The sequence below is a fragment of the Falco punctatus genome (genome assembly GCF_963210335.1).
Source record: "Falco punctatus genome assembly, chromosome: 9".
Taxonomy (NCBI): domain Eukaryota; kingdom Metazoa; phylum Chordata; class Aves; order Falconiformes; family Falconidae; genus Falco; species Falco punctatus.
Window position 1 is genome coordinate 10,047,201 of NC_137589.1, and position 15,179 is coordinate 10,062,379.

Below are 15,179 nucleotides of genomic sequence, written 5' to 3' on the forward strand. Positions count from 1 at the left end.
TCCTTTCTCTTTCAAACAGGGCTTAGCTCTGTGGTTGCAGAGGAATGCTTGAAATGTGACTCCGGCTGAAGGGGAAAAAAAATAAAAATCTTTGCCTTCCAGCCTTCTTCCCTTTCCTTGTCCCCAGTGTGGATACATTGCGATGTCTTATGATTTTTTCAATGAAAGCATTTAAAACTATTGGAGGCATCCAGAAGAACATAAAGTGTGGCCAACTCTGGGTGTGTGGGAGTATTTATGAGTATTTTAAGGAGAGGTCGGTCACATTCTGTGCTGAGACACACTCTTGCAACGTCTGGTCCTCTTCAGAGAAAGAAGAAACAAAAATGGGACCGGGTAGCAGCAAGCTAAATATCTCTGAACAGGTTTTTTCTCTTGCTTCCTTAGGGAAACCCCTTGGGCTACTCTAATTGAAATTTCTCTTCTTTTTACATCTTCCTGTTTTTCTCTGTTTCACAAATGTGAAAGCTGAGGCTGCTCATTTCTGTGTTGGTTTCTTAACACAGTCATTGTTAGCAAATCAGTATTGATTTATTCCTATGAAAATACATCAACGCTTAAAGTAAAAGGCAATCCCATTAAGAATGATACAGGTTTTGCAAATGGAGAAAAGTAGGTCAAATATTGCACCAATCATCCCAGAGTGTGTCCCTTTAAGCCAAATAAATGTGTGAATACACTTAAACTGTCAGCATTCGTTCGATTGCCATTATTATGCGTCTTTTGGCATGAGCTGGCAGAGCCCTCTGTGACTGAACAGGGATTGAAAATGTCAATTGTGGTGTATTAACCAGGTTGTATTTTACACCTTAGCTGCGTTGGGGGGGTGCATTTAAGGATTTTTTCCTTTCCCCCCATTGCAACAGTTGATTTTGACTTGAGCAGGAAAGCCACATCATTATATGCAAGGGACATTGTAGCAATGCAGACAGGAGCAGGATTTAAATCTGATCATTAAGCTGCCGCAGCAAGAGGCTGCGAGAGACAGTGTGGATGGTCCATCTGCAAAATCTGTGCTCCTGTTGTACAAGGAGGAGGGGCAGAGGGGGGGAGAAAAAGCAGCTGCTTGGCTGTGCTATGAGAGGGAGAGACTGACTGTTGGCACCATCTGTAGCTGTCCTTTGTGCTTGCTGCTTTATCTGTTCATTATAGTATGATACAGAATTTCTCGTGCTTTGAGTGTAAATGAGTTGAGATGCGCCTAATACTGTCAGCATAAAAAGCAGTAACTAAGTACACTAAAGATGAATAGTGTAATCTGTAAATTCATTTCGAGTTTGTTTCATCTTGCTTGAATAGCCCAGGAAGTGATGTTCTCCAGAAGCCAGCTGTACCAGATGTGTGTGTGTGTGTATATATTCATCTTACCAAGCAGAGGGTGGAGCAGTGGAGGTGGATAGGGCAGGGGAGAAGGGAGACCACCATTTCCAGCAGAGGAACGCAGACTCCTTTAGAGGGTTCTTGCTCCTGCTGAGCTGGGTAGACGGGGACTGGTAACTCCTACGGCGGCTACAAACGGCTCCGTTTTCATTCCATGCACAAACACTGACACAGGGAAGAGAGTGATTATTATACATGGTACATGAGTCGAAATGTCCCCGGGGAGGAAAGGTTAAACCTCTCTGTAATGAGTGCTGTGATAGGGATGAGTAAATTTGCTGTTGTATACCTACAGTCTCTTAGTTCCTAAAAACACGAGTCTTCTCCAAATAACTTGTAGAAGGAAACAGCCCGGCTTACCTTGAGGACCTGTTTGTTCTGTGATGGTTTACATTTCACCTTTATAAATGTGCGTATTGGATATCAGTAATAACAACAACTCATTAAGATCTTCTCTTGCCTCCACCTCACCAAAGCATATCTCATTGGCATATTCCTTTTCCGGGAGTTACTCTGCTTTTTTTCCAAGCAGGTTTGGCTTTTGTTTGCAGATTCCTGCCCTCAGACCCATTGGGTTGTTGCTGTCTATCCTATTTGACAAGTGCATATAGGTGCACAGAAGGAGCAGCTCCCTCCTCCTGTCAAAGCCTCATTTAAGATGGACGATTTCCATTTGATGCCGTAGTAATTACACTCAGTTGTGGAAGTGCTCAGCATCCACTATTACCCCACCACGGCTGCGTTTAGTGTTCGGCAGAACGCTTTGTTCGTGTTTCTCAGAGCTCAAGTGGCCATGGTGTGCAGGAAGAAACCCTGCGAGGCAGGGATTTGTATCTCCAGGCAGCTGGGAAAGGGGGAGGGGGGCCTTTGTCACTGACACATTAGTAATGATATGCCAGGGATAAAAGGTGAGTATAATTTGATCAAATGCTTGTTGACAGATTCCTTGGCTAATAGAGAAGCAGCTTAGACTGACACTCGTTGCTGGAACGTTTCACAGAGCTCAGGGGATTGCTTTCTGTAGGCTACATGTGAGGCTGACAATTTCCGAGTGACCATATTTAGTCCCATAAAGAAGCGGTGTCCCCTTTTTGTCACACCAGAGCTCTAAAATGCCTCCCTAAACACCACACTTGACCTTCCACTTGATAAATGCAATGAAATTACTACCTCTCCTTTGTCCAAATGTGTGATTAATTCACAGGAGTGGCCTGGGCTTTAAGTATCTTTCTTGTGTAGCCGTTAAACTTCAGCAATTCCAATTGTTTCTTGTACTGAAAAATGATATTTGTGGGTGTTCTTGGCGAAGCGGGTTCTTTTTTTTCCCCATACAAATATGACTTTACAGTTAATCTCCTTGGAATTTGTTCTAAGCATGTGTTAATACCAGTAGCTACCTGTGAGTAGCTGCTGGAAAAAGAAGGTGGCGTGTCCTGAAATGATACTTTGCTGCTGCTTATGATTATGCTATTTGATGAAAAGGCAACCATTAGAAAAACAAGAAAGGAAAATAAAAGCCTCAATTTTAGAGAATTCTGCACTTGTCTCTTTCAAACTAGCAAGGCTGAAATTACATGTAGAGCTCTCCTACTCTAAACCACTGTGGCAGCTTGGGTTTTGAGTAGTCTTCTGGTTCTCACCTACTTGTGCAATCTGTTGATTTGTGTTCGGTTCATAACACCTCAGGAAAACACTTGGTTAAAAATTAAATACGAAGCGTTTTCTTGTTCTGAGGGTTTTGTAAAGCATACTTTAAAGAAGGAGAAACCCCAAGCGCTTCCACTTGAGAACATTTCTTCAACTGCAGAATTTTGCAATTAGGCTGCACTTCGTTCCGGTGAAACTCTTCACTGCATCATACCTTGGTGACTTTTTACCAGAGCCACTTCTGATGCTGGAATCAGACGCAGCTTTGAGGCTCAGTCAGGGGCTGCCGGAGGCTTCGGTGGTGCGCTCACGGGAGCCAGATTTCACCCACCGTCACTTTCTGGGGCTCTGCTTACTGCCAAGTAGGTGGTTTCTGTAAGAGGGGCTGATCTTTTCCGAGTGTGGGTGGGTAAGGGAGAGGCCACGTTTTCAGAGATAATGACCCCTTTCATGCCTTCAGAGGGAGCTGCAAGCTTTTCGGCCCTCTGGGAAATCTCTGCATCTTCATAGTTCATAAGCGTGATTTTCCTGTAAGCACAGCATTACCCTCATTGACCAGAAGATTAGGCACATAATGGCAATACACATTTAGGGGTTGTGCTGGGTCAAATATAGATTTAAGTGCCTAACTTTGTGTCCATACATCAGTGTGGCCATGTTCTCTTTATCTATTCAAGACTGGTAGCTGATAGCAGTTTTGGAAAGGAATTCCTGCATGTGGGTTTCTCGTCATGCCTCTCCAATTAATCTTTTGCACAAAAATAGCCGAACAGAAAAGAGATTTTGTTGTTCTTTGCTCCCCTCTGTGAGTGATGTCTTCTGTATGTTTTTGTTACATTTCTGTTAGTGTAAAATGAATTCTTCTTTGTCTTTTTACACTCACAACAGCTATCCCATGTCCTTGTGCCTCATCCATTCTTCATCTCTGCACCGCTCAGCTCAGAGAAGTTCTCTCGTGCCTCCTGGGCTGTGCAGAATGTTTGAAACTTGTGTAAAAACATTATAATGATAGTGTAGGGCAATTACAGACTCCGTTTGATTGGATAATAATGTGAGTGGTGGTTCATGGACAAGCTTTTCACTCCTGGGGTTTGGCTGTTCAGATGGTGACTCCCGTTACAATAGCTCGCGCCTGCACTCGGCTGTGCCGGTTCTTCAGTCGTGCGCTTACTGTCATTTTGTTCTGTTTGCACAGCACTGCTTTCGTCGTGGTGTGAGGAGCTGGGACGGCTCTTGCTGCTTCGCCACCAGAAAAGCCGGCAGAACGATCCTCCAGGGAAGCTACCCATGCAACCCCCCATGAACTCTATGAGCTCCATGAAACCCACCCTCTCTCATAGGTGAGTCTCAGCCCAGCCTGTAGGAGTGGCAGTCTGTACAGATGTACCGCGTGACAGGTCTGGTAATTGAAATGCTTGTTACCATTGAGGGAGGTACTACACTGTTTCATGCACTGAACAGCACTGCAGACAACAGGGGTCTGTAATTACAGCAAGTACTGAATAAACTCAGGTTTTGTCTTTGCTATTGCCTGGTGCATAGTGAAGCAACGCTTTCATTTTCAAACTTGTGCTCAGATCAAGTGGGCTTGCTTTCAGACTTCAAGTTGTGCCCTAAAGATAAACTTCTACAACATGTCTCTCACCAGACGTTTTCTTACTCTTCATTTAAATACAACTGGCTTTTTTGAGGTTGAAAACATTTTGCTGATGTTCTGGTTTGTAAGTGTCGTTTGAAATGTACACAAAGCAATTGTCTAGCGGCTGTAGCCGTAGATGGGAGAATGTCCTATACCACCTGATACCAGGTGAGAATCACAAAGCGCTTATGTTAATATAGAGAAAATGTGAGCTTTAAGGGATGCTAGAAGAAGCTGAAGATGTGAAGCCTTGATTACCAAATTAAGTGGAGGAGCAGTATTTGTATTTCTTGTCTGCAGAGCCTAGGTCAAGGCCAAAACTGAAGAGTAAGTGTAGACAGGATTAAACGTTCATTTCGTGCTCTGTGTTTCTGGGAGTTCTTTTTAAGCCTTTCTTTCCCTCAGGATCACATTAAAGAAATCACAAATAGAATAAATTGTTTTTAGTGTAGGACACTTTTGTTGGTCAAGGATTACAATCATGCAGATGAGGCTAAATTCCTTGTACCTAGACTCAATAGTAGCATAAGTAACCTGAACTTTTGTGTTAGAATTGCAGCTTAGGGACATCTTTGTACCAGTGCATTTACATGTGCAAATTTGCCTGGAAACCACTTTTGGGGTTGAGTTGGGGTTTTTCTCCCCTTATTTTTGCTGTATTTATGGGAAAACCATGCAAATGCTGTGCCTTTTATTGCGGCCCTCAAGAATAAAGTCTTTTTTTGTAGTATGGCTAATAATATCACTGATTTTTCACAGTACCTGGATAGCCTCTTTTTTTTTCAGTTGCTTATGAAATGATTGTAAACACACTTTAAAAAAAAACAACCAAGAAAACTAGGAGAAAATCTTCTGTTCTGTAATAATTTATTTTTACACCTGGGAGAAGCTTTGCAGAAGCCAAGGTGAAATTAGTGGCCAGTCTGCAGAAAAAGTGTGGTGCAGTGTATACACTCTCTTAGGTACAGTTTTGTAGTCTTTAGATGCCCGATTCTCATACAACGTTTTAGCCTCTGTTCCCCTAGAGTCTATAAAGTAAAGATGAAAGCACTGTACTATCTCACAGGGGCTGTGTGCTACGTTACTAGATAGGTACATCCCTTTTCTTTCATGGCCATTTTCCACAGAAACTCTGTCACATGTCAAAAAATGAATACTTTCTTCTGCTAAACCTAAACACCAGCGTTTCTGGCAGTACCGGATTACCCAATATTCTGCTTAATGGTAGAACATCCTGCCCAGCATCAAACAGTCCCTATAAGTTTCTCTCAAGTATTGCCCTTGAAATGCTTTGCTGAGGAAGGCACTGGGAGTCAGTTCTGACTTACTGCTGTTTACCTGTGAGATGCCCTCTAGAAATGTAATTTCCATGGCATAACTTCTTACCTGTAATGGCTGCAGCAGCCTCTTTGGGGTTTGGATTACCTGCATCGCTGCTTCAGTGTGTGCTGTTGTCTCATCTGTAATTTAGCCATCGCCGTGACTGCTCAAACTCTCTCAGGTGGTACATTAGGACGAGGTATCTTGTGGCTCTCCAACTTCTTTTTCCAACTGGAACTGTTTATTTTCATGGATGTTTTTTAATCCATCTGTAAGGCAGTAGTGAAGTATGGGGTGAAGAAGAATTGAGTTTTCTGTTTGTTTGAATTCAACAAAAGATGAAGAGCCATTAAGTAGAATCCTAGTGATAAAGCTGTTGATGAAGCAACATTTGTATTTGCATTAGAATACATTTGAGTCAAAAGCTTAGTATTAAAGTTCACAGTATCTTATCTGTAATTCACAAGGTTTTTGTGTGAATTCAAACAAACAGAGAAAAGGAGTATGCTTTGCATTTCCTACAAGAAATTAATGTAGCCAGCAACTTCAGGTTTTATGAAAGAATTGGATATGAAACTAGAACAACCAAGAACCTTATGTAGCTTAACAGAGGAAATACAGGATGTATGTCAACTACTGAATATCACTAGACAAAAAAACCCTCTTCCCCTGTCGTCGGGCTATCTTGAGTACTTCACACGGAGCTTTTTCTGCTGTTGCTTTTACTAGCAACAAAATTACCCAGAACGCTAGTCAGGGACTAGAATTGTGATGTACCTGACACTACAGAAACACAGCTGCTTAGTCTCAAAGTTAAACAGGGCTCAGCTGATTTAAAATAAATTCTGACTCAAGTATGTATCACAAGAATCCAAATCTGAGGATTCATACTTAAGAAACTGCAGGCACATACACTGGAGCAAATTCAGGTCTGGCCTATTTTTAGGGACAACCTTTTATTTTAAAAAGTTAATTGAGTTGTGGGAGAGGCCTGAAGTAGACTGATCAAGAAGGGCTTTGATAGTGATACTGTTGGTCAAATGCACTTACAGAGACCGGAATATAAACCATACAGGGATGTGCACACCTGCAACAAATGCTTTCAGAGTAGGCCCTGTATGTGCTAATTTCTTTCTAAATTTAGTTTTTCATTAACAGAATGATCAAGTGTTGCATATAGAAGAAAAATTAAGCTAAATAACTACTTCTTAGTGTAGGGCGGTTGGTTGGATTGCAAACTCCTCTACTTTTTGAACAGCATGAGCAGTGAATTCTCAAAAAAAAAAATCCTCAATCTTTTTTTAAGTATGTGTAGAGTAGTAATAGTTAGCTCAGACTTTAATATGAGATTCATCTATTTTTGTTTATTTAATTTTTAAACTTTTTTACAGATTCATGTGGGTAAAATTCACTTCTGTACTGAAGGACCAGTATGAGGCCTATCCACATCCTTAATCCTGTATAACTTCTAATTAAAGTCCTACTTAAGGGATTTATGGTGGACTTAAGGAGAGCTGCTAGTCTTTGGGCTGTCCCTTTTGCATAGGAGTAAAATTTCATGCTTTCCAGCTTGCAGAGAGTAATGTAACTTCTTTGTGTTGTAGTTTCCAATGGGACTTAATGTCTGTAATAACAGATCCTGCTCAAGGTGGCTGATTGTTTACTTTTAGATGAATTTAAGGTCTTTGCCAAGTGCTGTAAATGCAAATTATTGTCGTTATACACGTTCTGCTTTGATCAACTTGCTGCTAATGCTTAATTGCATTAAGTGGTAGACCTTTACATGTGGATCGAATTGAGTCTTGGTTAAAATGGGTACAGTTTCCATCAGTCCCAGGGGAATTGTACCCTAGTTCAGTTTAAGGTGGATCTGACCCATGCAAGCCCTTACAGGGCTTCTCATTCCTTGCATAGCATGTAGTAAAGCTTACTTTGTCAACGTCTCCTGAAAATAGACAGCTGTTAGTTGCAGTTTGGTATGTTGTCCTGAGCGTTCTTGGGTTCTCACTGTGTCCTTTCTTGCGCCAAATTTTGGTCGTCTTTATTAATTGCTGGCTGTGTTGCAGTTAGTGACCAAAGGGCAGCAATGGCTGTATAGGGCAGTCAAGATTGATGAAAAATATGAAGATAAAATTATTTTCATCACAAATTACTTAGTGCCAGAGGTTTTGAGAAAATTAAATAGTAGATCAAATTAAGTAGTAATTCAATAGTACAGTAGGTGCTTTATTTATTGTCATTACTGTTTTATGTTCAGGCAGTCTTCATAAATACCTTTTATTGGTTAAACTTGCTGTACAGGGGTCCCTTTTTTCTTCCAATTTAAACTTTACAAAGAGCTGAACTTTCAACAGTGATAGGAGCTCCTAGAAAAGAATGGCAATTCTGGTGTCAGGATTGTCACTGGGTGGTTAGGACTGGCTCTCACATCGTCTGTTAAGAGTCAGGAGTGATCCGGCTATAACGTACCAGTAAAAACAGTGTCAGAGTTTCTGCAAAGGTTGCTGCCTCTTCAGTTTTGCCATCATAGGCGGTTTTGACCAATGGTGATTAAAAACATTTAAAATGTTTGGATAAGAGAAATGATTGAAGTGAAAGGTCAGGTGCAGCCTATGCACACTTCTACGAAAACGAGAATGTTGCATGTGTTTTATACATCAGTTTGAAGTCAGGGATCACTTCCTTACTGCATGTGGTTGTGGCATACAGGAACAATCTTTGCAAAGGAATTCAAAACTCTTTCGTGAAAAATAAGATTGTTTTAAAGCCTTTTCATCTTTCTGTTTGTGAAGTTGTGAAATAAATACAGTTAGGGACTGATGGTAAATCCTAATATAAAATAATATACCCAGTAAAGCAATCTGTAGTAGTCCTGATGTTGCAAGGGCAGCCTCCCTTTTTCTTCTCTTCCTTTCTGTCAAGAAATGTTAAAATCCACCATCAGGAGAAAATAGAGAGAAGTTCAGAATCCAAAAATTCTGCAGAAGTGCTATTTCTTTAAAAAAAAAATATGCTCAGGATTTGTTCAGAACAGTATTAAGGCCCCTGATGCTTTAAGCATCGTTAAGACAAAACTAATTGCTCAAAAGTACTGTCCCAAGACTTGTTTGCCCATCTTGTCCTCCAAGTGAGAACACTGATGCACTTTTTAGCACATACAGGGAGGAGGTAGAAGAAAACCTTGAAAGAAGTTTGAAGCTAAAAGCAAATTATTAATATTCTGTAGTTGAAAACTGGTAATATGTAACCAATAGCTGTTAATAATTAAACCCATAATATTTTCATGTGAAAAATCTGCATTTAATTTTAGGCGAGTTGAGTTTGTGGTCAGTTCTTGTGGTGACAAGAGAATCTGAGACTTGATCTTTGAAAACAGTAATGGGCAGCTTAACTTCTCTTCAAATATATATTTGTCATGTTCTTGGGAAAAGGTATAGGATAAGGATCATCTTTTATTGTGTGTACAGCACCTTGCGTGGATAAGAAAAGAGAGCTCTTCAGTATTGATCAGAGTGGCAAAGTGAGTGCCATTGCAGTAACAACAGTATGTAGCAACGCAAACTACCATACTGTTACATTTTTTTCTGATAAGTACATGTAAATGTTATGTACTCTAAATTTTTTCCTGTAAGTGTTGTATATACTAGGTAAAAAGGTTTAGGGTTTTGTTTTGTAATTTTTTATATTTTTTTTAATTAAAAAGTGTCAGCTGATACTTTAAAAAATCCTGATACAGATTAGGCAAATGTTATTTAAGGTATGTCTGCTGACTGAGGCAAAATCTGACCTTGGGCTTTGCCCTGCCTATGCTGGTTTTTAAAATAAGGTAACTTAACACCTTTGAAAAGACAGCTGTCATTCTCATGTTTGGGCCTTACTGATCATCCAGTTCCTGAAAATGTCTAATTGATTGCAATTTACCATTTGTGATAATCCCAACAGTATCATGCTCTTTATATGCTCTCAAAAGCAGATGGTTTGTGCTGAGTCTAGGTGAATTTCCTCTTCCAGTGTTAGGAAGATTCCCTGTCACTTGTTCTCAATGAAACCGACTCATTCTGATGGCATGGAGTTAAAAATCATTCAGCTGTGGCAACACCCCTAGTTTTTACCAATTTTGACTGTCAGCATAACTGCGTGGTGACACTGAAAGCTGTACTTTGCCTAGCTCTTTGATGCAAAACTCATTAAAATCATCAGGAGTCTTTTAACCGGATTGAGTACCTTTGGAATACGGAACATCAGAACTAAGTCGGTACCCTCCAGCCACCACAGCGTCAGGTCCACGTGTGAGGTTTAGCAGTCCTTTCCAGGCACAGAAGGGCTGGCAGAGGGACAGCCCGTGGTTCAGCACAGGGTGAGTTCGCTGTGAGGAGCTGGGTGCTGGGTGCTGATGCTGTTAGCATCGCGCTCCAGCCTGCCTGCCAGGAGGTGACATGGCTTCTAAGCAGGGAGGGAGTTTTACAGTCTGGTGACGTTTCCAATTTTCGGTGGAGTGGAAAAAAAAAACAACAAAATTACTGGCATAAATGATGGCAAATACCTTGTCTTTTTAAAGGATTTTTGTTCTTTTGGGATAATTTGGCAACAGGAGCAGAGATGTGTATTTCGTTTAAAACCTAGGATTTTTCTTGATGCCTTTTTACATGTATCTGTCATGCATTCACTTAGAAGAAAATGTGAGCCTCCACAGGATTTCCCTGTGAATAGATTACAAAAGAAGTGAATTCCCAATACACGATTTTGTCTTTTTTATTCCTGCCATTCCGATACACTTGGGTTCTCAAGTCTCTGGTATCACAGTGGGAAGAAAAGGAAATAGTCATTACTATTTGCAGGGATGGAGGGCTTTTCTAATGGTTTCCCTAAAATTAAACGGGTTAGAAATTCTTGCTAAGAAATTCCTGACTGGCTTTCGCTACAGATGACAACAAAGCCAGCTCGATAGACAGAGAGAGCACATCAGCAACTTGTGCGGAGGGTCGGGGACAGGAATTTAGGCACTGACAGTGCCTTTAGCAGGAACCGGTGGCTTCTGCCCGCGAAGGGGCTGTTCCAGGAATGAGGAATAGCACACCAGCCGGGGCACCTTCTTGCATGTCATCTCCACCAAGCTGAGAATGCGGGGAAGGTACCACTGTCTGTTGATGCTCTCCGTTCCCACTTACCACGTCAGGGGAGATACGATGTGATGGTTTGTTTGCCCGTGTCACCGTGTCAGCAACAGCATTTCCAAACAACTTTGACAGGCAGAGTGTCGGAGGCGGCTCGGGGAGACGTTTCTCACAGACCCTGCCCCGTATGTGCCACGGAGCGCAGCCGGCCCTCACCGGCCGCGTCACTTACCCGGGCTGCCCTGAGCCCTGCCCGGGGGTAGCCCTGCCCGGGAGTAGCCCTGCCCGGGATGCCCTAAGCCCAGCCGGGCTCCCCCTGCCCAGCCCAGCCCAGCCCAGCCCAGCCCGGGTCGCCCAGCCCTGCCGGTGGCCAGCTCTGCCCCGCCGCGGCTGCCGCATGGCGAGGGGCTGCTCGGCAGCGGCTGCCCCCCGGCGCGCCCAGCCCGGCCCGGTGGTACCCGCGGCTCCCTGGCCCCGGGCGCTGCCGGCCGCCCTGCCCCTGCCCCTGCCCCTGCCCCTGCCCCTGCCCGCCGCTCCCCGGCCAGCCCCGGCGCCCCCAGCCCCGCTGGCTTCCAGCAAGTTGCGGTGGTGCCGCGCAGCCCCCGCGCCGCCCTCCCCGCCGCGCCTCTCGAAGAAAGCGCTTTTCGCTGTTGTCGGGGAGCGTAAATCAGCTTCATCTAAAATCTCGGAAGTGCAAGTCCATCAAATCTTCCTCCGAGCCGCCTGCTACACCTTGCGTGAGTCAGACTGCAGAGCTCCCGGTGCCCTTCTCGCTGTGCGGGGCTGCTGGTGTATCCCCCTGTCTCAGAGGCAAAAGCAGAAGTGGAATCTGCTCACGCTTTCAGCCGTGCCTTCCCCGGTTGTTGTAGCAGTCGCTGACCTCCAGGCACTATGAATAAACAGCAAAGCTGGGAACAAAAGGAGTCTTCTGGCTGCCATTATCTCACATTAACATAGCAGACGCGCTGCGGTGTGAACAATGCGAGTCTCATTCGCCGATAATCAGCGAGTACCCAGGCATTTGGATTACCAAGGCAACAGGCAATGGTAGAATACTGGGTGGGTGTGTTTTTTATTGTAAAGGAGCAGTCGGATATGGAAACCCAGGTATATTGATAAAGCAGAGCAGAAGGAATGCCTGGTGGCAGGGGGGGACTGAGGGCTTGGGGTTGCATTCCGACACACGTGAGATAAATAAGACATGGATGAAGCAGGTCTGTGCTGTGAGATGCAATAAAGATTAAACTGCATTTGTCAAGCTGAAAACGATCATAAGATAATTTCAGCATTTTGAAAAAGGTAACAGGTGGCATGTTAATAACAGGGCTGTTACCGGTGGATTTTGTAACTGTAATCTGGGCTGTAGTAATGCGTTGCATGGTCTACGTGTGTGACAATAGAACGGGGTGTGATGCTTTAATCTTTTTTCCTTTGATCGGATGGATGCTGTAGTCCCATAATGTCAGACGATGGTGGCCCCTTCTGCTGCTTCTGAGGCGGGAGCGGGGCTCAGTAGCATTTTGTTTCTTACCTGCATAGCTGTGATCGTTTTTTCCACATGGACAGAAATAAGTTGTGTTATCTCTGTATCTTTGCGTGCGTGCACGCACACACGTGTGCGTGGACATATGTGAAATCTATAACGTAGCAGGACTCTGTGTGTATGCAGGAGGGTGCAGGTGCCTGCAGGTTCAGAAACTTCGGAATTAATCTAATTATTTGGCCTGATGATTTTTTTCTGATTTCAGGGGTTAGATTCAGATGCTCTAACTCTTGCTGAGCGGCAGCGTGGTACTTTGCAGGCATGGCTCTAACTGATGAGCCTGTGTGTAGAGTAAGGCGCCAAGAAGCAGCAGCAAGCATGTCACAGCCTGACCTGTAGCAACCCAATGCGAAATGGAAGGCAGCGTTCCCACCTTGTGCAGTCATAAGTCATCCAGGCCTCACAGGCCTTGTCAGGACTATAAAGAAAAAGTTAAGGGCTTTCAGCTTCCGAGGTACTGTGTATTACCTGCTGAACTGCCGGCTCGATTTTGCCATCTCAGTCTCCACGCGAGCGGCTGGATTGTTCGTATGTGTGTGGCTGCATGAATGGTTATTGTAAACGTGTGTGGTGATATTTAAAAGAGCAGAGGCAGGGGGTGATAGCCACCTGCTAGCTGCAGGTGCTGTCCAAGCCACCGAGCTGATAAATGGTTTGCTGCTTTCACCTTTTGATGGCTTCACCTGCATCAGCTCACCTAGAACGGGGTCAGAATGCTTCTGTGTTTTCCAACGGTTTCCCAGAAAAGAGTCGCCTTTCTTTTTACAGTGAGTTAGGAAATTTCTGACCGCTTTCAGTCTTCCTCTTCAGATAACATCGCTCATAGCCTGGTGCAGGCAACATCCAGTTCTGAAACAACACCTGAGGTAATTCTTTCTTGGTAGGGAAGGACCAGGTATGGATCTTCTGTGCATTTGGATTTGGGAGAATCAGAGCTTTCCAAAGGGTTGGAGAATGTATTCATCCAGTTGGAAAGAGCGGAGGGAAACAACAGACTTGGGAAATTGTAGGGGGATAATTTTTGGAGTGGTATATTTTTCCTGTAAGCTCTGAATATCTGGCATCATGCCATTAAGAAGCAGAGGGAAATAAAGTCTTGCAGAATGCTTCCAAACTGGCTTTTTTCACTTTTGGGTTATGTAAAAACACCTAGTGATTTGGATGGGGCTCTGTGTTACGTGTTTGTTTAGTGAAAAACATGATGGAGCCTTAGTGTACGCCAGTACAACTTAAAATTCTTCAACTAATAATACTAAGTAGAGGAATGCATTCGAGGAAGGTGTGCGTCTCCCCAGCGGTATCAGTCAAAAGTAAATTCCTGCTAGCCATCTAGAGCCGGTACTAGTATACAAACTTACTACATGATGTTCTTTTTTTCCTCATCTTTAATGTAAATGCCTTACACAACATTGGCTTTTAGTTTGCTTCATGGCGGTGTGGGATGTACAGAGGTAGATAACTTTTATTTTCTTTACAATATGTCTTTGTATTGCCTTGCTGACTGTAAGCGGTCTTCGTGTCCTTTCTGCATGGCTGGCTCCCTGCTCTGCCATGTTTCTCCGCGTGAGCTGAGGATGGATTGTGTAGAGCACTGTCTATGGAAAACACAGCACAAAAAGTCAAGGGATAGCTTGGTTAAATTTTGTGTTATGCAAATTTTTTAGTAGTAATGTGTTTTTAATATCTGTTAACACGACTAAAAACTAATTTTAAGTGTTTTAAGTTGAAACACTTTGGCCAAGCCCTTTAGACTTATGAAGATGGTGCATGTGTCTCAGCTGGTGAGGCACCAGTTTTGTTCCCCTGAAAAAAAATCTCAATGACAAATGAGAAGTCACTTCTTTCCTTCTAAATGTCTGGGGTTTTAAAGAAGAAAACAAAAGCATGTCTCTGAAATTTTACTGATTGCCAGTAAGTGGAAACAGATTTTGGCTTTCAGGTGTCACATTGTTTTTTTTCAAATTAGTAGTCAAGGCCAAGGATATTTTCAGTGGAAATTTTACTAGAAATTTATTTAAAAAAAAATACAGAAAACCATTTGATCTGTTCTTTATAAGTAGATTGTCAAGGATTCCTAGTTTATTGAATTGGGAAAAAATAAGGTGAAGTCCTTCCTGGAGCATTTTAGTGTTACAGGAAAGGGCTAACAGTGTTCCATGTGGTTTGTGATTTTGCTTTTAAAAAAAGGTTTTGTTTGTACTGATAAGAAAATTACAAAAATGTGGTGAAATTCCCGCCTGTTCCATAACATGAAAACACCAGAAAAGCGGTTCAAATTCAGTATTTGCACTGCACCATGCAGAACGATCCTTTTCTGAAATAAAAGCGTGCTTAAAATAAGTTTATGTTGGTGCCCTCGTCAAGGATTGCTAACCGAGTCCGTATTAATAATTAAAGCTATGTGAGTGGTCATTCGAGAAAACCAAATAAAACAAAACCTAAACCTGACCGAGGGAAGCTAAGCTGCCTGACTTGTGGGGCAGTACAGGCATGAAACACGCGTGCTGGTGCTGCCGTCACCCAGGGCTTTGTTTCC

The 15,179-nt window shown here is 43.0% G+C and overlaps 1 protein-coding gene across 11 annotated transcripts in view; it reads left to right on the forward strand.

The window, feature by feature from the left end:
- The window catches only part of ZMIZ1 (zinc finger MIZ-type containing 1), a 359,397-nt gene that overhangs the window by 301,703 nt on the left and 42,515 nt on the right, over nt 1-15,179 (forward strand). For all 11 annotated transcript variants that reach the window (XM_080400881.1, XM_080400877.1, XM_080400885.1 and 8 more), the window contains one exon: nt 4,223-4,367. In XM_080400881.1, coding sequence (XP_080257007.1) covers nt 4,223-4,367 — 145 coding nt within the window. The remainder of the gene's footprint in view (nt 1-4,222; nt 4,368-15,179) is intronic.